Source organism: Tetrao urogallus (assembly GCF_951394365.1).
Source record: "Tetrao urogallus genome assembly, chromosome: 14".
NCBI lineage: Eukaryota > Metazoa > Chordata > Aves > Galliformes > Phasianidae > Tetrao > Tetrao urogallus.
This window is the reverse complement of record NC_136827.1, coordinates 15,130,311-15,154,825: the sequence shown is the minus strand read 5'-3', so window position 1 is coordinate 15,154,825 and position 24,515 is coordinate 15,130,311. Positions and strand designations below refer to the sequence as shown.

Below are 24,515 nucleotides of genomic sequence, written 5' to 3'. Positions count from 1 at the left end.
AGACAGGCAGTGTGTGTTTGCCAGCTATGCAAGTTGGACCTTAAAAAAGCTTTACGGTGGTTTTATCTTCCTGATAATGCTGTTTGTGTGTCTGATTTGACACCAGGGTGTGCTTTGGAGCTGGACTGGCATCCTAATGCTCTCGTGAAGTACCTGTCTCAGTGGGATCTCTTCCAATAGGACAAACAATATAGTGTAAATTAGCAACATTGTACCTATTCAAAAAGATGACTCAACAAAGTGTCTTTTTGGACCAAGAGAAATGAAAATTGTTCTTAACAGTTAATCACGTAAAGCTGTAATTCCTAAAGATAAGGGCCTGCCTTGCTGACTTGCAGTGTGCTGTTCTTACCAGGCTTCTGCCTGTGGCTCTGTGTATGGCTTATTATGTAAGGGAGAGGTGTGGCCTGACATACAGGATTGACAGCCCAAAACTACAGTGCTCTGCAGCTGGCTTGCACCCAGGTTCCCCGCATGGCCTAGGGATGGCAATGTCTCACTTCCTCCCATCAGTGAAAGCATGGCAAAAAATATCTGCTTATCATGCAGGGTTCCTGGAAGGAGTCATTAGCAAACAACTTTTAACTGCTTTGAAGCTGCAGTGTGTTGTGGAATTGTCAGGTGGTATTTAAATGATCTGAGGCAGATCCTGCCTTTCACACTGTGTTTTTCATACCAGAAAACCTTGTTTCCAGTTAGTGAAAAAATATCACAGTGGCAATTGGTGTGAGTTTGATTATTTAGAGTAGGCCTCAGAGATATGCATAATACTAAAAGTGTTTTTCTGCTGCTTTGTGTGGTCATCTTTGTAAATGTTCAGCTCTGCCCATCTTGAGAGAACAGAATGCAAAGTCACGCCTCCTGAACGTAGTGTAAGGTAGAGCTGCCTGTGTGACCTCAGTCTCTGTTCTGACTTGAATGCTTCTTTTGTTTTCTTCTCGTGCTGTTGAACACACAGAAAATCAGCTTTAAGGATTACGAGTGAATGGAAACGTGAAGACCTTGGTGTTGTCTCTGTTCCATTCTGTTGTCTTTCACTCCTTACATTGCCAGGGAAGGAGCTTGCTTGCTGTGACTGAAAGCTGTGACTGTGAAATCCAGCTGCCTTAATACATGGTGCACAAATGGCTGACTGATGTTTCCGTGTTCATCCGTGGCTGCGACACAAGACTCGTATCACACAAGTCCTCTTTCCAACAGCTTTTCTATTGTACGACTGATTCTTGAATAGATGGTCAGCAGTGTGTGGGGCCAGGAGTTGGACTCTGTATTCCTTACGGGTCTGTTTCTACTCAGGATTCTCTCTCTATGTTGGTATTGGTTTTGTTTATTTTTTTCCTAGACATTTTTCCTAAAAGCAAATATTTGGCATCTAACGTCAGAAAAATGTGAGCTGCTGAACAGCTGTAGAGGAAACAGAACGGATTTGAGGTGAAGAATGCCAGCTACAACTGGGATGGAGGGCGTTTCCCCACGGCCTCTTGGACTCCCTGCGTGTGTTTTGTGCTCGATTTCTTCTGTCAACTGGACCGCTGTGTTCTCTGCGCAAACTTAACTCGTGTTTTGTATCTTCAGGTCACTGCAGCTTCAATATTTATTCTCATACAATTTATACTCGGCAGTGACTGGGTTCGGCGGTAATTTTTCACGGAGTAATTCCTCTGTGCCCTGCAGCGCTATCGGAGTTCCAGCAGCCTGCCCGTCCCTTCACCCAGCCTCAGCCCAGAGCCCTCCTCTGCCACTGTCGAGAACGCGATACCGCGCCGCCAAGATGGCGGCACGCCGCGCTCCGCTCCCAACGTATGCACGCATGACACCGGAAGCGGAAGCGCCTGGGCAGTTCCGGCGGAAGTGGCCGTCGTCCGGGGAGACGCAGCGCTGTGGTGGGAATGTGGCGGCTAGTGGTGCTGCTGCTGGCCGGGCTCGGCCGGGCCCTGCCGGAGGATGAGGGTGAGGCCGGGGCCGGGTTGGGGCCAGGCCGAACTGGGAGGTGGGTGCGGAGCTTTCGCCGGGACCGGGACTGATCTCTCCTTCCTGGTGCAGGGGTGGTGACGGAGCCGGGCGCCGGCGGTTCCGGGCCGATCAGCGGCGAAGCGGTGCGGTACCGGACGGCGGAGATGGCTGACGCGATGCTGGGCAGCGGACCGCCGGGCCGGCCGCCCGTGATGCTCTCGGCGGTGCCGGGAGAGGCGAGAGAAGGGCGGGAAGCGGAGGTTTGCGAGGCGGCGGCCGGTGGAGGGGAGTGCGGCGCTGGGAGCGGGCCCGGGGCTCCTCCCGCCCCGCCCGGAGCGGCCGTCGTGCTGGAGACTGTGCTGCCCGCGGGCGAGGAGCCCAACGGCACCGCCGAGAGCGTGAAGGCCCCCAAGGTGAGCTGCGAGGAGAGAAACGTTACCGGTATCAGCAACTTAACGGTGCAGATCCTGAACGTGTCCCAGGTGAGCGGCCCGCGGCATCGTGCAGCTCTGTGCGTATTGGGGGTGGGAAGCGTTGGTTTGTGTCTTTTAGTGCTTGACCTGGTGGGTTTCTTTGTGTAATGGGGAAAGCTTGAGCGAGGGTTGCATCGTTATGAGCTGAAACAAATGGAACAACAGCTCAGTCCACAAGTATGTGTGTCTCGTGTGTGCACTTGTGGTGAATTGTCAGCCTTAATGCTGCATAGATTCATATCTCTAGGGTTGTTTGTGGCACTTACAGCCAGTACCAGTTACTGTATCTAGTGTGGCTCTTGTAATAGAGATGGTGTTTTTTCCGGAGGGGGGTTGTGTTGTATTTTTCTTCTTTTTAGTAATTATTTTAAAGTAACCCTTAAAAAGGTTAAACAAGCTGCCATTTCTTTCAAAAGGGTTAAACAATGATGTTTCTCATCATCAACTGTCTAATTGATAGCCTGGTCTGGTGGTTGGCATCCCTGCCCATGGCAGGAGGGTTAAAACTAGATGATCATTACGGTCCTTTTCAACGCATGCCATTCTGTGAGACGATTCTATGATTGCTGAATGATGCATTCCTACGTAGGGCAACTTAATTAAATGTTTGCCTGTGTCTGTTATGCTCTCTCTAAGGATCTGATGGAGTTCTTAAACCCAAACAGCAGTGACTGTACGTTGGTCCTGTTCTATACGCCATGGTGCCGCTTCTCCGTAAGCCTGGCCCCTCATTTCAATTCCTTACCTCGAGCGTTTCCCATTCTTCGCTTCCTGGCACTGGATGCATCACAGCACAGCAGGTAATCCACACTTCCTGTGCTCTGGTCTCAGTTTATTTACAATAGCAAGGTCTGTGTTTTAAAAACAGCAGTGTTTTTTTAACAGTTTACTGTAAGCAGTTGTGTCTGTTTTCTTTGTGACTATAATGTTTCCGCATTTTCTTCCTCTTGACAACTTTACAGGAAGGAAATGCTGCTCTGTTGGTAGCTGTCATGGTTTTGTGATTTTTGGTTTTTGGTATTCCACATCATAACATCATGTGGGGCGCTTACCACCCATCATGTGTGGTAGCTTACCTGGAAATTGTGTTCTGTTAGCTGGCTTTTGGGTATCACAATTCTGAGGAGTGCTAAATATTCACTCACCTTATGCATATCCTTGGATAACAAAACCTGGATCCATACAGCACTTGTGTGCGTGGAGAAGAAACACTGCTGAATGTCATATAATTAATGTAATTGATAAAGCAGTAAGCATCCCTAATGCCACAAGAAGTGGCTGCTTATTATTTTCTTATAAAGCGACTCATTTAGGGAAGCTGACACTTGCTGTGTTGTGGCTGCCTTTGTTCCTTTCTTCAGTGGATTTCTTTCCCTTCATGGCTTGTATGTGCTTTGTGTTCTCCAGCTTATCAACTCGGTTTGGAACTGTAGCTGTCCCCAATATCCTCCTTTTCCAAGGTGCTAAACCTATGGCTAGATTTAATCATACAGACAGAACGCTGGAAACACTGAAAGACTTCATTTTTAATCAAACAGGTATGTAAAGCAGCACTGAAGTATCAATGGGAAGAACAAGTTGGCTTTTAGCTCCATACAAAGCTTTCCTCTTATTATTGTTATTTATTCCTCTTATACTTTTATTTAACGTGAATCTGATTAAAAGCCTGAGAGAATCCAGCAGAGATTTGCTGTAGGAACTGAATTTGGAGGGGTACTGAAACCAGAAACTGACTGGGCTGCTTTTGCAATGTAGAAGGAAATGGTGGGGTGTAAGGTAGAAGGATTGGGCACACCTTCATGCCCAAATCTTCCATTTGGGAGTGGGGGAACCTTGAGAAAGTTGCCAGTGCCATGCAAGGCTGAGAGCAGTTGGAGAATAAAACAAAAAAACCATGCATAGGTATAGGAGAGCCTTCATAAGAGGCCAGAAATGGCTGTATTTCCAAATGCAGCAGAGATGCTTGAAACACAACCCCACAAGCTTACAGAAAATTGTGTGGAATGACAGAACAATGCCTTTCCTGTTCATAAGCTGTGCATTCACCTTGGCAGCTGTTCAGTTTTCCATAAGCAAACTGAATACTGGACGTATTAAAATCTAAGGACCAGCTCAACAAACGCTTAGGCCTGACTGTATGTGTGCCTTAGTTTGAGACAGGAGCAGAGCTGCAAAGACAAAGAACTTCTCTGTATTTAACGGCCGCTACTGGTGTTGATGAAGGATGTTCTTTTCCAGGTATAGAGGCTAAAAATGATGTGACTGTGACAGAGGAAGACTGGAAGGGGCCTCTGCCCAGCGTTCTGACAAAAGGAGTAGACTGGCTGCTCGTGTTTTCCGTGCTCTTCCTGGCCAGCTTTATCATGTATGCTACCGTTCGGACTGAGAGCATTCGGTGGCTGATCCCAGGGCAAGAGCATGAACACCAGGAGTGATTGGAGGTGCTGAAGCAGGGACACAGTTTGCAGTGTGTGAAGCGGGTTTCGTGTGGAGTGGAAGTACTTAAGAATGAACCGTTGAATTTGTTGGTTGTCATTTATAGTGTTGATGGAAAACCAGCTTTGTTTACTAACTACTGAGTTTTTATAAAGCGAACTGAGGCCAAAAAAAAAGTGGTGAGTAAACTACTGTGGAGAAACACGAACTAAATAAGTATTTATTAAAGTGCTCTGACCTGTTTGCTTTTCGTGGACCTTAATGTAAATGCGTGATACCATTCTGCTTCACTTTTATGAAGAGATCTCTGAGCTCTGTAGATCTGCTGCAGCACATTGGCCTGCATATGTGGCAGCGCTTGGCTGGAGTGCAGGGTTGCTTCTGTACAGCTGAAATCTGGGAATCTTCTTTTACAAACCTAGAAATGTATGAGGTGGTGCTTCTGCACAGATTGTGGTCAATACATTGGAATTAGAATGTGGTTTTGGTTCGTGGATTCCGGAAATGAAGAAGTCTTCCAGGGATGTGCAGGTGAATGGTGGTGTCACTAAACCAGATTGTCAGTGAAATGAACTATGAAGAAGAGAGATACGTTTTAAAATCCAGTTCACTTCATTTGAGTTATCCTAATATCTGAAAAGTTTTTCCCATTAACTGCCTGTGTTGGTTTATACTTCAGGGGAGAGTCATGCCAGCAATTATAAAAATGCAGGTATTTGTTGTGCAGCTCTCTACATGGTGACTGTTTTCCACCTTTGCTGCTGAGGGTAGGTGCGGGTTGTCTTGCTCCATGTTCTATGAGCCTTGGCTTGCTGGAGATGCAGCACAGATCAGTTCAGAGTGCTTTGCAAGGAGCACATATCCCTGAGAGGTGATCTCCGGGGTACCTTTTGGTGCTCATACCTCTCCTGTTGGGGAAGGGCAGGTCCTGTGTTCCTGTGTTAAGGCTGCAAGGATGAAACTGCTGCTACTGAAGGTCGAGGGAGGAAGTACGTAGTTAATAAGGTCTGGAGCAGCAAGGTGGAGAGCTCTTCTCGTCGTTAAGAGAGGCAGACGGCTGCGCTCTCCCTGCTCATCACCTCCTTGCCTATCAACAGAGACGTCTTTATCTGATGGCTGCCCATCTATCTGGGGGCTGGGGTCAGGAGGAGGGAGCCGGGCCCGGCGACACGGCCAGGCACAGCGCACCGAGTGGAGCACAGAGCGTTCTGTAGGAACAGAAATAATTCGTTTATGGTGAGGATTGCCGAGCTGGGCACCCAGACGGCGTGCTCTCACCCGGTCCTACCCAAACCGAAAGCCTGACCCGCAACCTCCTCCCCCCCAGGGCTCCTTCTGTGCCCGCACGGCCGCCCCCGGTCCCTCCCCCTCTCCTCCCGAGGCGGGGCCGGATCGGGGCCATGCCGGGCGGCGGGGCCGCGCTGCGCCGGGCGCTGCTGGGAGCGGGGCGGCGCGGAGCGGGCGGCGGGAGCCGGGCTGCCATGGTGAGCCGGGAAGGGAGCGGGGGCTGCGCTGCACTGCGGGACAGGAGGCGGGGGATGGGGCTGGGGATGGGGCGGGGGGCGCGGCCGCCTCGCGTGTGCGGGATCTCATTGGTAACGGAGGAATCGCGTTGCGTGATGTTGACGCCCCCGCCCCATAAACGTTAGCTGCGGCGCGCTGGTTTGTTCTGCTGCTCCTCGCGTTTAGCTCTTCTGCCTGCTGTTGATTGACCCGCGTTGTTGTGCGGCGTCAGCCGTGCAGCCCGATGGGTTCCGTGCTTCTATAACAGCTCTCTGGCAATTGCTTTTAACAGTGGCGATATCTGCATGTTTCTGGAGAGAAATGGGCGCCTCCATCGCCGCTCCCGCAGCGCTGCGGAAGTCGCATCGTTCGCTCCGGGGGGAGAGAAGGAAGGAAGGAAGGGGGGGGGGGAGCGCGCTCCGCTCTGCGCTGCTCGGGCGGACAGCGCCACCTGGCGGCAGCGGTGGGGCGGACGGGGGCTGCGGGCGGGCGGACGGACGGGGGCTGCCGTGCTGCCGTGCTGCCCCGCGCTTCTCAGCAAGTTGGACGAGTCTGTAAGGACTGAAGCAGCCTGAAAGGAACAGAGCTTTCCATCTAAGCATTGAGTTCATAATGTGAGTTTCAGATCGGTCTGTTCAGATGCAGGGTCAAATTCATCACCTGCTTGGTTATGTCTTTCCCAAGCAACCCGTAGGTGATTTTGTCTCTCCTGGATCTTTCCTAGGAGTAACAGGATGCACGCTGTGTACAATGCTATTTGCTTCCCTTGTGTATGCCTTTCACAATGCAGCTATTCTCCCCCTCTGCCCTTCAGCCTGTAATTGGACTTTGAGTGTTCTGTGAATAATCTGTTACCTACACAGCAGAGCAGAATAGCTGGAAATTCATTCAAGCGTTACAGATCTGGATAGCTCAGGTGGAGGTGTGGGTGCAGGTGTGCTTCTGTCTGTGCCCATCCCATGGACCAGCCCATCGCTGCACAGAGGCATCTGTCCCAGCTTAGCTGCCCCGACAGAAGCAGCACTCCTTGACAGGAGTCAAGCTGGTTATAGGAATTGTAAAAAGGAATGCACCGTACAGTGAATTTTCCACCTCTTGTGTCTGAAGCATTTTCCTCTCTGCAATATGTACTTTACAGAGAGAGTGGTGAGGTGCTGGAACAGCTGCCCAGAGAGGCTGTGATGCCCCGTCCATCCCTGGAGGTGTTCAAGGCCAGGTTGGATGGGGCCCTGGGCAGCCTGGGCTGCTATGAAATGTGGAGGTTGGTGGCCCTGCGTGTAGCAGGGGGTTGGAGATTTGTGATCCTTGAGGTTCCATCCAACCCAGACCATTCTGTGGTTCTGTGAATATGTACCCATGGTTTCATGGCGTGGTTCTCTTGTTGTGCACAAGCAGCTGGGCCTTGCTGGGGTTGACATGCTCTGCTTTTGCCTCAGCAGTCTTCCCAGTCCCACTGGCTGACAGCAGAGGAGAGGAACCAAGTTCTGCTGGATCTCAAAGCGTCAGGCTGGTCTGAGTCAGGCGAAAGAGATGCCATCTACAAAGAGTTCAACTTCAAAAATTTCAATCAGGTAATTATTGCTATATCCCGTTTTTAATGTAGAGGAAATGTAATTGCTTTCATTGCCATGCAGTCCTGATGGGAAAACATTTGTAGGTGGAACTTTGGGAATACCTTTGTAGGGCCAAACCCTGTCAGATTTGCCTCAGTGAATTGTTCTCTGACTCCAGTCTCATTAGGTGGGGTAAATTAAATCCGTTTTGTAGTTGTTAAGTAGATTTATTCTAATATTATAATTTCTTGATGATAATAATGGGGCCAAGATCAGTGTCGGTATTATGGGATTAGACAAATAATACTGGATCCTGATTTGTTTTTTTTTTCCTTTGTTACTAATGCTCATAAATTGGTGCTAGAAAAATGTAACTGTTGGAGAGTGGGGTTCAACTGAGGGAGGGGAAAGGAAAGAAATGGGTAAATGTGGGGAGAGCAGGCCGTGTTTCACCTTCCCAGCTGGAAGCCGGCGGCCGATTGCCGATTCAGTGAATCCTCATCGCTGCCCTTGCAGATCCCAGCCGCTTTTTCTTCTGGGCAAAGTCAGAGAGTTACAGTGTGTTAATGTTTAATTTGTAGGGATGAGATGGTTTCCTTCCAGAAAACAGCAAAGCATGTGGAGGGGATGGAGGATGCCAAGCCCTGGCTGCTGCTCTGCTTGGCTGCTCTTCCGTCCTGAGAATTAACGTGGGACAGGCAGAGCTGTGGCAGGCAGCACAGGGAGGGTCCATGGGAGAGGGCTGACATGAACGTCTGGGGCCACGAGGTCCCCTGCAGGTCCTGCAAGGTGGGTGAAATATCCCACGTGAGTGCAGAGGATGTCCGTGTTACCGGCGAGGCACGGTGTGCCCTGCTGTTGCAGGGGAAGCATTTGCTGTAATGCAACAAAACAACCTGGTGCACCTCTGCTTCTTGGCACTTATATTTCTGATAGCTACACATAAATGCTGTGTTAGTTATGATTTAGGGAACAAAGGACAGAACTGAAGCTATGGACCCGCCTTGCGCTTGGGAGAGTCATCCAGCAGTGAAAACAAAGAACTTTTAGATACAAAATCTTCTATTTCAGTTAACACTGTTTGCAGTACTGACAGTGTAGAAGTCAGGGCACTGAGAAGTGCCATTTCCACAGCAAACTCACCTTTGCTCTTCTGCAGATGGCACAGAGTCAGGTGTGTTTGCAGGCAGCGGGGCTGACATGAACGGTACTCCAGATTTACGTTTTGCAGATGATATTGGTATGATTAATGGATTCGTTGCCTCTTTTACTGCCTCTCACAGATAATGTTCGTGATGCATGGAAAGTTCTGTGGCTTTAAAATGGATGCCAGGTTTACAAAGTCTGTATATGTCAACAGATGTTAAGAATATAAACACAACTTTTATTATAAAGTCGTGCAAATGTGTAGACATGAACTTGGTTTATGTATATTATTTTCAGCATGAGGATGAAATGAAACTTCTGTGAAATGAGAGTTATTTGGATTCCTGAAGCTTTCAGGCTGAGATTAGCTTGGTTAAAAGCCATCAGAGCCAAGCTGCCTATTTAACAGCTGACAAGCTAATGACACTTCTGGCTTAGGGAATTACTCTGTGACATGGAACTTGAAACTGCTGATGCTGTTTGTTAGTCTGAAGATACATTTTCATGGAAATAGGCTTTGGAGATGCAGCTCTGGGAAAGGAGCTGGAAAGCAGCCTGAAGCTGCGGCTGGGAGCTCTGCGATTGCTCAGTGCTGTGGGCACCCACTGCACACTGCTGAGTCCTGCTGGGTGCACCTGGTTCTGCTGCCGTGGTGCATCCAGGGAGGCCGGGCTGAGGGCTGGGTTTGGTCCTTCAGCCCTGTGCTCCTGTCTCCCATGACTTCCCCCAGCAACCTCTCTGCTGCTCCTTGGTTCCATGTCCCTTCCCCAGACCCACAGCGATGTGGCAGCACTGGGTTTGGCCTCGGGGCTGGGGAGGCAGTGTGCAGCATGGCGGCCTTCCTTTGGTCAAGGCAGAAAATGCCACTGGGAGATGGCAGGGGTGGGCATGCTTGGTGATGGCCGGGTTCAGTATTTACAGCTGTCCTCTTTTACAGGGTAAGCTTTTGGTTGTGTTGGGTTGTTTGTTCGCTTTTCAGATCTCACATAGGAAGTCTCCATAAGGCCTCCAATGTCATTTTGTAAAATGACAGGAAATCAAACGCTCTGTGACTTCTCAATGCGTTTTCTGTTTTGGGGATACAGGACACAGGTGAGGGATGAGCCCGAGCGGGGGTGACAGCATGGAGGACGATGCGTGGGGGGAATGGAAGCACGTGTGTTTGACTGCACTGGGGGAGGCTTCTTGTATAAGAACTTGCAGAAAATCTAGAGCTGCTCTGTAAGTGCACCTCCTCGTTTTGCATGCCTGCTGCTACCTGCGCCGCAGAGTTGCTGCTGCTCCCAGCACATTGCTCTGTCCTCCGTGCAGATCAAAGATCGGAACGTTTGCTTTTAGGCAGTGGGTTTCATTGCCTCTTTATGGACATAATCTTTTGGCTGTTTGTCTGAAATACGTCCACGCCTTCTGCGTATTGAAAGCATAATAGCCTTTAACCTACAATCTGCAGAGCTAAAATGAGTTTTATGTAAAGTATTCGGTTGTGGGCCACATCTCCAGCTTTTTATGTGCCACAGTGGTCTTGTTTTTTGGGGCTTTTTTTTTCTCCTTCTCCATTGTCTGATAGTGAGGTCATTTTCAGTCCTCTGAGAAATGTTATTCCCAGCCAGATGCGGGCCATATATTAAAAGTAGCACCTGTGGCTAATATCACAGCAGCTTACCATAAATTTACATGGTAACTAGGATTATATCTGTCAAGACTGTTAAAAAACGTCTAGATTTAATTTGATTTCCAGTATTGAAGGAGCTCTCCGACATTTTGCTTCATAACTGTATTTTAAAAGTTAAAATCACTCCATTGTTAAGTTTTATAGCACTCCCAGTGCCCATTAAGTTGATTTGTTAAATGGAGGTCAGAATAAAGCAAGTTGGCTGCATTAGGATCGGAAACCAACCCATTTGCCACAAATTCAGCCCTTGCGTGTGAATCTTCCCTCAGCCCGGGCACTGATTGGTTTCAGGTGCTTAGCCTGGAGGATGGAGCAGCCCCAGCCCCTCCTTGGCAGCTCTGGGAATCAAAAGACGAGCCCCTTTTCATTTGTTTGGGTGGAATTTGCTGCTTTTAGTGTCGCATTTGTCCGCTCGCCCCCTCTGCCAGGGCTTTGAGCTAGGCTGCCTGTTGAATGAAAAGACTTGATGGGTTTTTTTATCCATCTCGGTAGGTGCTGTTTTTCATATACTCTTTCCTAAACCGCTTCATTTTCCATTATCCTTTGAGTCCTGTCCCATATGCCATGATTTGTGCACCTGCAGAGTTATGAAAGTATTTCTTTTGGTAGTTATGTTGTTCACTAACTTCCTTACGTTTATGAATACAATAACTGTTTTGCAATAAATCAGGATTATTTACAAGGGACTTTACGGAGTTGAGAAAATCTTTGTATCTGAAAATAATGAATTTCTGGCATATCTGCCTGCTGACGTTTTCCTTTATTAGAAACTGATAGTGACATTCTTGGGACTGGCAGAGGTTAACTTTGGGCTAAAACTGTGTGAGTGAGGTGGTGTGAGTGTCTGAACAGGGTGAAGAATGTGTTATTGCAATAAAGCAGCTTCCTGGGCTTTGTGCTCCTCACTGACTTGGTGGATAGCACCTGTGCCTTGGGGTGGTGGGTCAGGGTCCAGCTGGGGGTTTGGGACCCCATCTGTCCATCCACTCCTCCATTTCTCCATCCATCCACTCCTTTAACAGCTCACTTGGCAGTTGGATCGTTTGCAACCTTAACATCCTCCATCCCTGGCATTAGAGGTGATGATGCTCTGCTCAGCACATCCTGCTTCCAGTAACCTTTCCACCTACCCCGCAGTGAGTATTTTTTTCTCCTGATGAGCAATACTGCAGAGCAGGTGGAAATATGCCACTGGGCTGCATCTAGGCAGAAATGAAATCCTCAGTGCTGGAAGCTGGGAAGTACTGCGTTTCTTTTCATATGGCTAGCAGGGTACAAAAACATATGTGCTGTCAGTCGGTGCTCTGGGATGTTTTCAGACTCATGTTTTGCACTTGGAGACATTTTTTCTGTGTTGAATGGAGTTGCCTTAGTGCATCACCCGCCCCTTATGTCTTTGAAAGTCCCCAGTTCAGCCTTTCTCTCCACGCCTGGGTAACCTGTGTTGCTGTAGAACCTCCTGCATGTTAGCCCTGCTGGCAGCTGTGCGTTGCTACCTGATGCCGTCCGCTGCCCATAGGAGCAAACTGCAGTTAGGGATGCTCCTGTTCTGGATGAGCTAAGTTGTGGCTCCAGAACACGAACCCTTGGTTTGCTGTCTGGAATTGTTGCGTTTCCCATCACTGCACGTGCCGTGCTGAGCAGACCTGTTGTGTCTCAATGCTGACATCTGCCCAGCCGACCTTCAGGCTGCTCTCCAGCTGCCTCCAGTACAAGCACTTCCTTTGAAAAGATGGATTCATTACCGCTTTGAAAGGACTCATTACACCATTGTTTCAGGCATTAAGCTGAAAGCGCAAAAAGAAATAATTTGTCAAAACACCGTTTGGGTTTTCCAAGCCGTCCTGCGCCTTGGGAACAGAAGAAATGCTTCTCCCTTTCTTTCAGCAGTTGTGGTGTGTGCCACGATTGCTCACTCTGCGTGGATTAATGGCACAAACGTTGCACCAACCGCAGCTGCACCCAAAGGCAGCAAATGTGAGCAGGTTGTGTTTGTTCCCTGCAGCCTTCCCTGGGTCCGACTGCGCGCCTCTGTGAGGGGAAGCAAAGCGGGCTGGTGCTGCCTCTTCCAAAGATGTCAGCCAGAATATTGGGTTACTTTCAGTGAACGAATCCTCGTGTCTTGTAATTCCTCATGCATTAGGATTTATTTTTATGGGGGTGCTGGAAAGATGCTGATTGAGTGCAAAAAGCACATCTCTCCGCGTTGCTTGTTTAACCTTTCGCATCCCTTTGCTTTTGGGATAATGCCTGGCTACGTTTCCAAGCTGCAAATCGCCTTTTGCAGTTTTCTCACTTTCTCCAAAAAGGAGCACGAAGGAAAGCCAGGCTTTGGGATATAACCCTCTGCAATTGCAATTAAAAATGGACTCTGGCTGGCAGAATCAACTGAAAGCAAACCGCAGCGCAGTGCCTATTTAAAAATTAGCCATTGCTTGCCAAAAGCCCATCAGCCCCACTTAGCGGACATCCGCTCCCCGGCGGCGGGCCGGGTCCTTTCATTCACCCTGCTTTACACGTTAACGGGTTGGAAGTCGCGGGCCGGTGCTGACCTTTCACATCTGCAGCTCTCACAGTAGGAATCTCCACTCGCTGCTTCCTGTCAGGGTGGATTAGAGTGATGAAGCCCAGCGCTCGCGCTGGCTGCCATTTCGTTTTTTGATCAGAATTATTTCTTCCACAAACAATCACGTTGGCTAAAATGTTACATCTGCTCCGAAAAGCCACTGGCAGACCCGCGGTTTATCAGTGTGACGCGAGTATAGCTGTGGACCAGCTTCAGACGGGGTTGGGGAAGAGCTTCCCATCCTCCTCCTCCCCTCTCTCTGCTTCTCTCTCTGTTTTCTTCCTTTAATTTTGTTGGGCTGAAGTGTTCAAGACCACGGACCGGAGGGGCTTGGTGCAGCACCGCCCGCTATTGCTTATTCATCACTCTGTAGGAAAGTGGGATTTGCTCCTAGGTTCAGAGCCCTCGTTCATTGCAGGTGTGATTTTCCATGTGCTGGGATGAGAGTAGCAGTGGGCGTTCCAACGCACGTTTGTGGATGCCCAAGGTGGGAGAAACTTTGTTCCATGGTGTGCAGTGCGTGCCTGCAGCCAGTAGAAGCTCTGATATGGAAACGGAGCTGTACAGTGTGCTTCCCTACAATGTGCTCTTGTGAAGTTCTAAAAGAAATGTGATGTTCACTGGAGGACCAGGAAGTGGTGTTTGCTGGCTGTGGTGCACGTGTCTGCCTGATGCAGCAAAGCAGGAAACGTGGTGGGTTGCCTGGGGCAACGCTTACAGGATGATGGGATGGCTGAGGTTGGAAAGGACCACGTAGGAGCAAGGCAGCAAGAACCCACGGGCCCTCTTCAAACCATCCCCTCTCAAAAGATGGGAGAGCTCCCCAGAAGAGAAACGTGGGAAGATGCCTGCTCCCACTGTTCTTCCAAAGCCTTTTGTCATTTCTGGACTTGAAATGTCTGTCTGCAAAATACTGGTTGAATGTTATGGTGCCTTATACACGAGAAGCCTGCCAGTGCTCCCATTTAGCTTCATGCTGTGCTCAGCGTGCTCACCTGAAATCTCTGTCCTACCTGAAAAGGTGCGTGTGTCAGTTGTTGTCCTCTTCTTTAAGAAGGCCTGCACACAGTGCAGAGGTAACAGAATGGTGAAGGATGGCATAGTCACGAGAGCAACTGATGCTTCTCTTAATCCATCACAAAGCAGTGCCTTTCTTATCACTCTTTGATGTCTTCTTAGGATCATAAAGGGCAGAGATGTAGAGGATTAGCAGAGGCAGGGAGTGCTTGCCCTTGGATATTCAGCAGAGAATATTTTGTATATTGAACTGGTAATATGTGTAATCTTGGCTGAAAGACAAAGGAAAACTTTGCCTGAGCGCTCCTTATGTTATCAGCTGTATGTATGGCACGAGAGCTTCGTGTCTGCAGAGTGAAATCATTCCTTCATAGGCAAGTTAAAAGCACTGGGGGGGGAAAATTGAGATTTCAGTTCTGCTGTGGCCAAGGTCTGTTCTGTCCAAAGTGTGATGCAATGGGTTGATAAACTTCCCTCTTCTTCTGCACTGATTTGGACAAGCCTTCCAGGCGATGAAGTGCCTGAGCTCCATAGAAGGTCTGGGCACACTGGTGAGGTTGAGATGTTGCATGGACAAGTTTCCCTTTGCTCTGCAGAGATGAGTGCCGAGGCTGGGCACTGTGTGGCCATTCTGCTGCCTCTTCCCATCCTCGTGCTGGGCCAACCATTTCTTTCACCAAGTTCTGTTATCTTCATTCTCTCAGTTGCGCTGCCAGGAGAGTTATGATTTTAAGTGACTGATTGCTTTGGCAGGTGCTCAGTTAACAGGGGCTTCGTTGTGCTGTTTAATGATTTGAGTTTGGGTGCAAAAAGCTCATTTTAAAAAGCCACGTTTTGTGAAATAGCCCTTTTATTTGGTGCAAACCACCTCCTAAGTGCAGCCTCTACATTTCTTGTTGGAGCTGGAGGATTCCTGTGGTTACTTTCCATCCTTTTTCCATGTTGAATAAGAAGGAGTGGCATGAAGGAAAGGCCAAGTGATGAGCTGCATGGGATCTCTGCAATCTGACTGCTCCTCATTGCTGAGCAAGTGCTGGCTGTGTTTGCCCAGCGTGCTGAAAGAACCGGAACTGGAGAAACAAAAAGAAAAGCATTTATTTGGAGTGCTTCTGTAGAAAGTGACAGGTCACAAATACATGTTGGAAAACCCTCGCAGTGGCGTCTGATCGTAGCTGACTTGGGTTTGTCACTGACGCCGCCACAGTGGAATTAATTTACTGATGAATTAAGAAAGCACCACTAAATCTTTGCTTTTGTTCACTCCTGTCACTTGGCTGTGGTGACTCTGAGTCCCCAGGGCTGTGGGACCAGGCAATGGGAAGAGCCACACCATGGTGGAGATGGGATCTTGTCACAGCTTTGTCTGGGGTTTTAAATTTAGGGCTTCTGTGTGTTTTGCAATAGACTTTGTGGACAACTACAATTAATTTTACGTGCCTGTAGGCAAATGAGTGTTCTTTGTGATATAGTTGTATTGAGTCCCGGGAGTCTAAATAGCTTTGAACCTTTTGTTCAAGAAAGAGCAACTTCGGGGGGAAGCTGGAATGCTGCTTTAAGATGCCTTGCTTGCACTCCATCAAGTTTATAAATCTTTTTGGTGGATTAGGTGATTAATTTGAGTGTGAAGTCTGTTCACTGAATCACTGTGTGTATTATCTGCTTTCTGTTCATGAAGCCCAGGTGCAATCACTTACTGTAATAAAAAATGAGAGTAGGAAAAATGATCTTTGCTGCTGCTGGATAAAGTGAAAAACATGATGGGGAAGAGGGAAATAGATGTAACACTGTGTGTCATATTATCACCAATATGAGAAAGACAAGTTCAGCAGTTATAGAAGTGCGTGTGGTGGATGTGATGCAAGAGTCAATCCAGAGCAGGAGGAGCAAGTCAGTGCTGCTCCATCTTCCTGCCAGCCCCTTTTCTCCACAGAAAAGTGGTGTTTTTCAGGCCCGTTGTGTCTCAGGCGGGGCAGGCTGTGCCTCAGGTTGTGCCTGCTCCTGCTTGGTGTCCTCACAGACGTTGCTGCCATGCATGGAGGAAGCAGCCCTGGTGCAAGGCTGCTGGAGCACGGCGTAGCAAGGCATGGCAAAGCAAAGCGCGATAAGGCACGGCACGGCAAGACGTGGCACGGCAAAGCGTGATACGGCATGGCAAAGTGTGGCAAGGCACGGCATCACGTCCCACTGGAGCAGCACCTGACCTGGGTCACACCGTGGGGACATGAGGCTCCCCGTGCAGCCAGCAGCATTCCTGTGGACAGAATTCCTGGAATCACCGTCTGTCATCTCCTGCAGCGCTTGACATTGTGCGGTACCTGCATGAGCAAACGCCCCTGGAATAAAGGCCATGCCTCAGAGCTCCAGCTCTGATTGCTTGCATTTATTCTTCATGTTCTTCAAATTGGTAAATCATATGACAATAAACAGAAATACCCTCAATGAAGAGAGAAGGGGAAACTGTTGTTTATCTGGTCAGGTGGTTTAGATTAGCAGTGATGCTGGTCTGTATTATGTTACTTTAAATCATAGTGTCCCAACAGGACATAAATTATGAAGATTGTTACAGTATGTTTCATCCAATGTAAGATCAACAAATTGGAATAATTTTTTTATAGGAAAATCAGTGCTTTGGCAAGGTTATTGTTGAAGAATTTAATTTAACTTGAGCTTTGCTTGCATTATTTCTTAATATATAAAAACTATTTGCATAATGTATGAAGTATAAACATTTTTAGAATCAAAGGCAGGAATGCCTTTTCCAAGATTACACAGAGTGGCAAACTACTTAGAATAGATCAGTGTTTGTGCTTTCGCTGTCAGAAATGTTTGATATAGAGCTGGCTAGCTGGTTTCTTCACCGACATAATTGTAAACAAGTGTTGAGAGACAGAAACAGCGTTCTTTGTGGAGCACAGTGTAAAGGTTTTCACATAGGCAGCGTGGAACTCGGAGGGCAGTGTTTGCAGCCACCATGTGCATGCCAATAGGTGACTTCTTTTAGAGAGCAGAGCGGCGTTTCGTGTCTGCGGAAGGGATGTGTGCAGCTCAGTACTGGGATGGGGGTTGTAAATGCAGAAAAGTGTAGATAGTGAAGTTTTGAATGAAGGTTTTTTCAGTTGTTTTGCTTTGTTTTATGCTCCGCAGCCACGCTCCCCTTTACCAGGGAGGATGGAGGGATGGAACATGTGGCCGTGGCACAGTCGCTGCTTCCCAGGTTTCCTGGAGTTGGTTCTGGCAGCCCAGTGGTGCCAATGAGCCCAACATGGAAACGTGTCTTTCAGAATGGATGCCAGGCCTCATGTGCTGCCTTCACCTTCTTAAACATCAGTTGCATTCTTTGTTGTAAGCTGATTTTTGCATAATTATACGATGGGAGTATTTCCTAATGGAACAAAGAGAATGAAAATGAAACAAGCCGTGGGTTTTTGATGTCATGAGATTGAGTTAAACCCTCAGGGCTGGCTACACGTAACTCCGTACAGCTCGACATCAGAGAGCTTTTCCTTCACTCTGCTGACCCGTTGCTCACTGGAAGGTGCTGATGTGAGCTGGGTGTGTGAAAGCTGCTCCAGTTTGGAAATGGACTGCAGTGATTAGAGTTTGTTGTTAGAAGTGTCAGACTGCAAAGGAGAATACACGCTGTGTCTGTGCACAGGGAGGGCTCTTCCTTGGGTGGATGGGAAGCAAGCGTGCTGAGAGTGGTCATCTCTTGCTGTGTCTGACAACATTGCTATAATGTGTTTTGTTTGCTGCTTTCTTACAGAATCACAGAATGGCCCAGGTTGGACCTCAAGGATCATGAATCTCTAACCCTCCTGCCACAGGCAGGGCCACCAATCTCCCCGTTTAATACTAGACCAGGCTGCCCAGGGCCCCATCCAACCTGGCCTTGAAAGCCTCCAGGGTTTGGGCATCCACAACCTCTCTGGGCAGCCTGATAAATGACGCCGATGCAGCTTGGATGGGTGTGGAAGAGAAAACAGGTAGCCCTCACACTACGGAGGGCCAAGGTTAATGCTACCTCCAGCATTATAATGACAGATGGGAGGCAGAACCCTCAGCGTACTCGTGATTAGCGTATGGTTTCCTTGGCCGAGCATCTGAAGGATTTAGGAAGCTTCGGTGCTCCCTTTGTAACTCTTGCACTTTAAGACAAATAACTGAAGCCCGTCGCACGGTCACGTTGTTGGGCCTCGCGGCTGTTTCTCTGGAGCACCTCCATCTTGGAGTGGAGCACTGTCAGCCGCTGCTCTCGGGAGATGCACTGCGGTGATCCATCACCGGGGACGCGCTGCTGGGTGATGTATGAGCGCGACATCTCGACCCGCGCCGCTTTGATGTGTAACTCATCGAGATAATGTTGGCAAGCGCCGTGCAAAAGCAGAGTGTTTAAAAAGCGTGAAGATGAATTGATTCCTTGCTTAAGAAGTGTGGAAGGAAGAATAATAGCAGATTAGCCCCGGGATCCCACGATTCTCCCGAAGCTGTTAAGCGCGGTGCGGAGCGGTGGATGGAATTTCAGCTTTCCTCCCACTGCTGGGAGCGCAGCACCCAGCCCTGCTTTTCCCATTCTCTGGCAACAAAAGTCACATTAAGTCTCGTTTTCTGATAGCGTGTTTTGTCACTTCTCAAAGCTTTTTTTTCTTTTACGACTTTATTAGGTTAATGTGCTCTTCAGAGAGTAGCTCTGATTTTTATCTCATGGAGGCATGCTACGGCATGGCTTAAAAACCATTTTAGAAGTGATATTACATGCGAAACACCCTTAGTTTTTAGTTCTTTCATGATCTTAAAAGACATGAAGGAAAGAGACATACTGGCACACCCAAGGATCTCCCTGTCTGCTCGGGGTTGCTTCGCTCATCGCTTCCCTGGTGCTGCTCCTGCCTCACTGCAGGTCTCTGTGATCTTCCAGGTCCCAAGTGATGCATCAAACTTAGACTAACCTGTGTGTCCAGCTGTTACTCCAGACAAAATGTCCTGAAAGGTCTATGTTGAAAATATCTTCCTCTCATTCCGAAAAAATAGAATGCTTTATGATAGTTAATACAACAAAGGCTCCTTTCACACTTCTTCGTGGCTTCTAGAAAACGCAGACATCCTTTCTTACTGCTCTCTTTGTTTCTCAAGGAAAGATGGAAAAATGTGTCCCTTAACATCAGAGGGGCTGCAGAGCTGTTGCTGCAGTGAAGGTCGCGATCGGCGTGGAGTGCCTGTCCCAGCTCAGCCAGCAGTGTGTGTTGGGCTGATGGATTCTGCCCACTGCTGCAGTCTTGACAATGATCTTGCACTGCAGACTGCTTAATAATTTTCATTATTTTTAATTAAGGTTGAAGAAGTGCAGACTCCTGCTCAAATTAAGGTTGGTTGTGTTGCCGGAATGTGGTAATTACTTTAATTGATCACAAGATAGTTTCCTTGATCACCAATTAGACCAAATTACCGATCAAGTTTCAAGACGTGAAGAAATGTCTGAACTGATTTTATGTAATAGTGTTTTCATATCTAATCAAGCCTAAATATCTTTTCCTTGCAGAACCAATTGTATTTTCTCAAAGAGAGGTTACGGCTCTACAAATACCGAGGCGATTCCCAAACAATAGCATTCCAATTCATTTAATTAGCAGAGGAAGTATTTAGGACCGTAATGGAGATTGCATTGGTGAAATTGCTCAGTAGAACCGTAGCTCATTTTCTTAGCGGGAGATGCTTCTATTTTGTATATAACTGAAATGAGCTGGTACACAAAAGTGAGGGGCTTCAGCTTTGCAGTGAGGGAGAGCAGTGGGGCATGGGCACAAGTGTGGGTACTTGGGCATCCCTTGTGGAGTTTGGGAAACCCCAGTCCCAGTAACCCACATGTGTCTGCATGACCTGCCTGGGTGGACGCACAGACCCTGGCTGGGGACACGTGGACCTGGTGGAGCTTTCCAAAGGTTTTATCTGGCTTTCCTTCTGCTGTTCTTTGTACAAAGAAGTTGTACAAGTGTTGGCGGTTGCGATGCTGTCTTAATTTTTCTCTGTATAGGCTGCTGTGCAAATGTGCAGGTTGCCAATAGATTCCTCAAGATCTCAATCTTAATAGAGTCTTATCCAATTCCTACTGCGATTCCTTGGGCAGTCTGAGAACGAGGGAATGCAGTGTTTCAGAGCTATTAATGCAGATGTTTTGTTGCTGATGCACATCGTACCGCTCTGTGCTTCAAAGCGCGCTGCTGAAACATGGGGCATCTTTTAAAAGTAATTGTTCACTCCGAGGAAAATGAAACCAAACGAGAGCTTCAAGGGAAGTTGGATTTCCCGAATTTTGGAATGCTCTTGGGTCAAGGAAAAAAGCTTTTTAATTGCTGACAGTTTGGTGATTTCCAAATGACAAGCCTCATTGGAATGATTTTCTCTGATTATAACGTTTGCATTCATTGGGCTGGCAAAGCGACTAACAAAGTCATACTTCATCCAGGCACCGATGCTATTTTTTTTTTTTTTCCTTAAAGGTTTTTGTAATTTGTGAGAGGAAAAAAGACTGAAACTATTATCAGCCATTATACGTTATTCATTGACCACATGTTTGTTTGAAGCGGCCATCGCTCGGTGGAATGCAGGCCATATACATTCTCTTCCATAAATGAGCGCTACAAACTTACCTAAATCAGATAGGTCTTTGTGGAGATTGTTGCATTCTAATATGAACCAGACTATAATGTGGATGTTACATTGGCTTTGCATGTTAATTTAGGTCCCAACCCTGATGGATGGAGCGCAGCTTGAATAGAGCCCATTGACTTGCAGGCGTTCTGCACACGCACTGAGGCCCTTTGGACCCCGCTGCATAATTGCATTCTTGATTTACATGGATGTTCTCATTTTCTTTATAATGCAGTGATTTGCTCTTAAGCATTTTGGCAAAGGCATGCTATTATTTTCTTCTTGAGCCTGTGATAAAACCTGCATCCTGGGGGAAAGTGCTGTGCAGAATATAAGGGCAGAGGGTTGGGAAACCCATTTTAACTCACTTAAAATAAAATATTTTCTCATAAAGCAGAGAGGCAAAGCCACCTGCCTCCTTTCTCCCCCCAATAAAATAAATAGCAAAATAGTTATGTGAGAGGATGTGTTTCTGGAAGTCCTGTCTGTCCAATATGGGAATATTGTGGCATGGGCCCTAGCTGGAAAATGACACATTGGCAAAGGAGTAGTGAGGGGTGAGGGCTGCTGGGATGGAAGTTTAAAACCATTTTTGGGTGCCAAGGGTAAAATCATTGCTCCTGGACAACAGCTTTGAATCATGGAGCAATTAATGTTGAGCAGTCATTCACCAGGACCCAAAGGGGAGGATTTCAGTGAGGTCAGGAAGCACATTGGTGGCTCAAGGACCAAAAATACTTCGCCAGCAGGTTCTGAGATTTCAGAGTGAATCTTGTTGCAGATCAGCTGCCAGAACATCTGCCATCTATGTCCTGGCAGATGGAGGAAGGCATTCCTCTCTGTTCTTTCTCCCCTAGGCATTTGGATTTATGACACGAGTTGCTCTACAGGCAGAGAAGATGAATCACCACCCAGAATGGTTCAACGTCTACAGCAAGGTAGCGTGTCCACCAGCCTGAATTACACACACAGACCAAAGCACTGCCCCATCTTCTGCGTCCTTTCTGTGGTTTGTATGCAGTGGGGGAGTGGAGGGAATGGGGAGATGATGTGTCTTTCTCTAGAGATGTGGGATTTTAAGAGGTACTGTGATTGGTAGCAGGGTGCTGGCACCGGGCATCCGGCTGTTTGTGGCTCAGGGCTGGCACTGTGAGATCTGAGAGCAGAGCAGAAGCCTTTAACCTCTTGTGTAGGCAGCCTGGGTGAGTGGCTGTGCTGGAGCCTCTGAGCTCCCACCAGCTCTCGTTTCTGTCTGTGCAGTGTGCAGGTGCCTGGATAGCAGCCTGGCAACCTAAATTTGGATTGGATTTGTGACACATCCTCGGCCCCTGTGTCTCAGCGTAGCAGCTTATAAAACTTGTTTATAACATTGCCTGGCTGCTGCTGATCTTGCGATCATGGAGGTTAGAATGTGCTCTGCAACCCTTGGAAGAAAGGTGCTGTGTGAGGGGGAAACGGCTGCTCCCCCATCGTTTTGTTTTCCTGGCGCTTCTCACTGCACTGTGTTGCAGTGTTGGCAGATCTGTGCTGTCCCATAGATACACCCAGAGGAGCTGTGGGTGGGCAGACACGGTTTCTCCACGGGGCACCATCCTTGTAACACCTTGCTGCTCCTTCCTGGCAGGTTCAGATCACCCTCATTTCCCATGACTGTGGTGGACTGACCAAGAGAGACGTGAAGCTGGCTCAGTTCATTGACAAGGCTGCTGCCTCCGTATAGTGCAGGTATGTGGCATTTTAAGGTGCTGTCTTGTATTTTGAATGGTGTCCCTCATTCATTGTAACTCTGATTTCACCCCCCCCGCCAAAAGGACAAAGTATTCTGTAAAGAGTGGCGTAGCTTTGTTTGCCTTTACAGCTTTTATCTGAGAGACCCCTCCCAATGCCCGTGCTCACCCTTTTCAGTGCTGACTTCCATATCCCCGGTGCTGCTCCAGCAAATAGCACCAGGTCTCAGCTCCTGGCAGTGTTAATGAAACGCAGTACATCTGGGTGCAGTGCAGGGTCAGGCAGCACCCAGCACGCTGCAGGACGGAGCCATTCGCTCTGCTCATACCTGCAGGATGGGAGGGGGAGCCTGGCCGGGTGCCGGCAGTGAGGGAAGCAGCATTAGCAGGATTCTTGCTAAGCTGGGCTCGGCCAGAGCTATGCTCACCCTCCTTGTAGCTGCCAGTCCCCGTGTGCCCTGCGAGCCCCTCGAGTGCAGCACTGGCAAAGTGACCCCTGTGAAATGCCTGCAGCGTGGCTGGGGTCACCGGGGGCACGGCTGGGAACTGAGACACACATCGAGGGGCAGTGGCTGCCAGGATCTATTCTGGGTGTGTGCACAGAGTGTGTGGTCTCTCAGCTATTCAGAATGCAAAATGCCAGTAGCTGACATGCAGACACTGCTGTCGGTAAAATAGGAATGGTATTTTTGTTAATGCTCAGTAAGTGCACTGTCATGTGCTAATTGGTGGCAGGAGGCAAGATGTGAGAGGTTGGGCTTTACGGATGCTGACTGTACTGGGATATTGATATTAAAACCTAAAACAGACCCGGATTCAAGCAGCGTGCTCCAATGTTCTTTGCTACAGAGTGCCTTTCCCCACTGAAGTGGTAGATTTCACTGGTACGGCTTCAAGTCGGGCTGTGATGTCTCCTGTTCCTGGTGGAGGAGTGAAGCGAGTCTCACCCAATGTTTGGACGATATCTGCAGCGAACGGTGCAAACTCTGCTGTTAGAAATTGATACAGAGTGCCAACGCTTCGCATCAAGCCAATAAAATCAAATTCCTCCTTTGTAATTTGTTTCTTTATTATTATACATATGTGACAAAGCTGTTTAGTTTGAAGATAAATAATATTTAGTCACTGGGTGGTCTTTGGTTTAGAGTATTGATATTTATTTACATACTCGGAGGAAAAAATCCCCTCCAACTGATTTCTCCCTGAGCGCCGCTGTCTGCAGGGCACAGAGCTGTGCAGCCACCGTACGTCGCAGCTCCCAGCCTGGGGAAGAAGCAAAACCAGCTCAAGAGGAGGAGCACAGTTTTGGAATGCTCACAGCAGTGTGGTCTCCAGGTCAGTGCTTGTTCAGATGTTAATTACTGGGGCATTTCTGAACTGCAGCTCAATCGCATGGGGAACCCTGAGCGAGCTCCTCGTCCCTGCAGTATCTCTCACCCCCATCCTGTGGCTCCCTAAATCCATGCTGAGAGCCAGGTGGAGCCACCCAGCCCCGTTCCCTTCTCCTGCATCCCCTCAGCTCTCCTCCACCCGTGTGGAGGTGGTCAGTGCAGGATGCTGGGGCACCAATCAAGGCACCTTGGTCTCCCTGACCAAGCTGGAACTTCATGGGTAATTGCTAATTTATACAGCATGGATTTAATGACAGATATGGGATCCCAGCCAGGAAACAGCCTGAGGCTGCATTGCAAAGAGCATCAGTTAGCTCTGCTCTGAACAAAAGTAGCCAGACTGTGAGTGTTGGGGCTTCTCCAGGTATGATGGCATCTCAGGAGCTGCTCTGCTTTGTTGCCTTGCAGCAGGTGGGCTCCAGCAGTTGCCCAA

At 48.4% G+C, this 24,515-nt stretch overlaps 2 protein-coding genes across 2 annotated transcripts; both read left to right on the top strand.

Moving 5' to 3' along the window:
* Positions 1 to 1,889: 1,889 nt before the first annotated feature.
* TXNDC15 (thioredoxin domain containing 15) lies at positions 1,890 to 4,861 on the top strand (the record flags this gene model as incomplete). The annotated part of the gene is made up of 5 exons (XM_079542354.1): positions 1,890 to 1,990; positions 2,087 to 2,435; positions 3,063 to 3,226; positions 3,834 to 3,964; positions 4,665 to 4,861. The coding sequence occupies 5 exons, from the start codon at positions 1,890 to 1,892 to the stop codon at positions 4,859 to 4,861; spliced, it is 942 nt and encodes a 313-aa protein (XP_079398480.1).
* Positions 4,862 to 6,262: 1,401 nt separating this feature from the next.
* On the top strand, positions 6,263 to 23,725 carry PCBD2 (pterin-4 alpha-carbinolamine dehydratase 2; the record flags this gene model as incomplete). Its single annotated transcript, XM_079542587.1, has 5 exons — positions 6,263 to 6,346; positions 7,805 to 7,936; positions 21,822 to 21,902; positions 22,589 to 22,689; positions 23,541 to 23,725. The coding sequence occupies 4 exons, from the start codon at positions 6,263 to 6,265 to the stop codon at positions 22,682 to 22,684; spliced, it is 393 nt and encodes a 130-aa protein (XP_079398713.1). The 3' UTR covers positions 22,685 to 22,689; positions 23,541 to 23,725.
* Between the last annotated feature and the right edge of the window lie 790 nt (positions 23,726 to 24,515).